This window comes from Zingiber officinale, chromosome 2A (assembly GCF_018446385.1).
Source record: "Zingiber officinale cultivar Zhangliang chromosome 2A, Zo_v1.1, whole genome shotgun sequence".
Taxonomy (NCBI): domain Eukaryota; kingdom Viridiplantae; phylum Streptophyta; class Magnoliopsida; order Zingiberales; family Zingiberaceae; genus Zingiber; species Zingiber officinale.
This window is the reverse complement of record NC_055988.1, coordinates 151,021,208-151,023,627: the sequence shown is the minus strand read 5'-3', so window position 1 is coordinate 151,023,627 and position 2,420 is coordinate 151,021,208. Positions and strand designations below refer to the sequence as shown.

At 54.9% G+C, this 2,420-nt stretch overlaps 1 protein-coding gene across 1 annotated transcript; it reads right to left on the bottom strand.

The window, feature by feature from the left end:
- Window positions 1-248: 248 nt before the first annotated feature.
- On the bottom strand, window positions 249-2,023 carry LOC122042694 (gallate 1-beta-glucosyltransferase-like). The gene has a single exon (XM_042602953.1). The coding sequence runs from the start codon at window positions 1,837-1,839 to the stop codon at window positions 394-396; it is 1,446 nt and encodes a 481-aa protein (XP_042458887.1). The 5' UTR covers window positions 1,840-2,023; the 3' UTR covers window positions 249-393.
- Window positions 2,024-2,420: the final 397 nt, after the last annotated feature.

Below are 2,420 nucleotides of genomic sequence, written 5' to 3'. Positions count from 1 at the left end.
ACACCAATTGGTGTATAAATCAACACTAACTTTAGGTATTAGTTTATACAAAGTAATACCAGCATGATGCTACTTAGAACCACCAGCGCTGATATTTAAAGATCAGCACCTACGTTTTCAAACTAATACTAATGTAATATTAGCCTGTTCTAGTTTCAAACTAACGCTAGTATTAATTTATAGAAATAAGCACCATCTTATATGCAATAATGCAGACCGTGTTAGCATATTGACTTTGGATATCACCGTTGTGCATGGTATCATCCTAGCATAAAATACAAAGCATTGTAATAAAAGCGCACGCATGACACGTGTCTTGTTCCCTTGTTAATTATGATTTCGCGCGTGTTTTAGCAAATTAAACGAAAATTTATTTGAAGAAATCAGAGCCACTCAATTCGTCGCCGGCGCCGCCAGCTTCCTTATCTCTTCGACGAAGGCTTTTATGTGGCGATCCGTCGAGCCGCCCTCCGCCTCCGCCTTCACCGCCGCTTCCTTCCACTCCGCCGCGCGCCTCCTCGTCGCCTCCGCCGTCTCCCCGTCGGTGACGGCCTTCACGCACCGCTGCACTTCCGACCTTATCGCCGGCGCTGGCAGCCTCACCCCGACCCCGCACGCCTCCACAAGCATCTTCGCGTCCGGCACCTGGTCGCCCCATTGCGGGTACGCCACCACCGGTACCCCCGCGGTTAGCGCCTCCAGTGTGGAGTTCCACCCGCAGTGCGTCAAGAAGCACGCCACGGCCTCGTGCGCTAGAACGCGCTCCTGCGGGCTCCATTCCACCAGCAGCCCTATCCCCTCCGCCGCCACCGCCTCTGCGAACCCCGTTGGCAGCCGCTCCCGCGCGTCTCTCCGCACCACCCACAGGAACGGCCGTCCGCTCTGCTTCAGGCCCCACGCCATTTCCTCCATCTCCTCCTCGCTCAGCACCACAACGCTTCCCACTGAGACGTACACCACCGAGCGCGGCGGATGCCGTCCCAGCCACTCGATGGACTCCTCCGCGGCCTTAAACAGGTCGGCCCTGACCTCCCTTCTGCCGTTACCCTTCGATCCGCCTTCCTCCGGCGGTGGATCGGTCAGCGGCCCGATGGGGATGAGGACTTGGCGATTGGCGGTCGCCTCGATGACTTCGTGCTCGAGCTCTTCGAAGGTGTTGGCGAACACCCACGAGGCGCTCGACAAATTGCCGAACTGCTCCAAGATAACATTTTTGAGGATTTTATAGGGCGATGTCGGGAGGAGGAAGGTGGGGAGGTCCTCCGGCCTCAGCGGAGGCAGGCCGGGCAGTTGGACGGTGACGTCGGGCTCGTCCTCTGAAGGGAATGCAGCGAGGGCGTGGCGGTAGTGGTAGTAGATGGAGAAGACGGCGGCTGACTGGACCCAGAGGACTCCGCTCGGGAGGCCGAGCTCGGCGGCGACGTCGAGGACCCAGGGGATGAAGGGGTTGTTGATGATGCAGGCGACGGGGACATCCTGGCGGCGGACGAGCGCCGCAAGTGCGGGAGGGCCCGTGGAGCGGAGGGCCGCCATGAGCAAGTCGAGGTTGTCGCGTGCGGGGTCGTCGGGGGCGATGCCGTCGTCGAAGAACTCGAAGCGGATGAATCCGCGGCCGACGGGGGTGGGGTCGGCGAGGGCGGCGACCGGCGTCGACGCGGCGGCCGACATGCGGCGTGCGATATGGTCAGTTGAGCACAGCGTGACCAGCACACCTTCAGCTGCAACGCGCTTCGCGAAGCGAAGCAGCGGGTTGAGATGGCCCTGCGCCGGAAAGGACACCATAACGACGTGGGGCATCCTCGAAGCCTCTCCGACACCTCCTTCCTCCGTGCCCGCCATTGGAATAGCCAGGCTCACAATCACAAGGTACTCTCCTCCTCCTCCTCCTCCTCCTCCTCCTCAATTACGTTTACTTGGAGTGATTAAGAACCAATTTACAGAAGAAAACAATCCACCTCCATGTCTCGTTCGCCAAATCAAATTGACTTCTTAAAAACCAAAGTCGTATACGACTGTAACTCAATTAAAATCGCTATCATGTAAGTTCTTCATTGGCCTCTACCTAGAAAACAATTACTATATAACAGAGAGATCGTTGAGTCTACTTCTTGGTGAAGAGAGCAATGACGTCTTACTGCAGCAGGGAGCGTCTTATCTTCTCCCTCTTTACCTACCACTCGTATACGATCGATCTCTGTTTTTTTTCTAGTTTTTTGATCAAAATTGTTTATTGTTTTCTCGCAATTAATGGCCCTGCTGTCATGTTTCTTTTGGTAGAGCCTTTTGAGGTTTTAACTTGATGGGGGAAAGATTCTCGAGGTGATCTGAATTGGTCCATCATTCCTTGCATTTGTCATAGTCTATTTCTGTTTGTTTGTGATTTGTAAGATTAGATTTAGCCGAATCGGGTTGGAATTCAT

Excerpts from the sequence above, each read along its gene's own strand:
- LOC122042694 (XM_042602953.1), bottom strand. The coding sequence starts at position 1,839 with ATGGCGGGCACGGAGGAAGGAGGTGTCGGAGAGGCTTCGAGGATGCCC.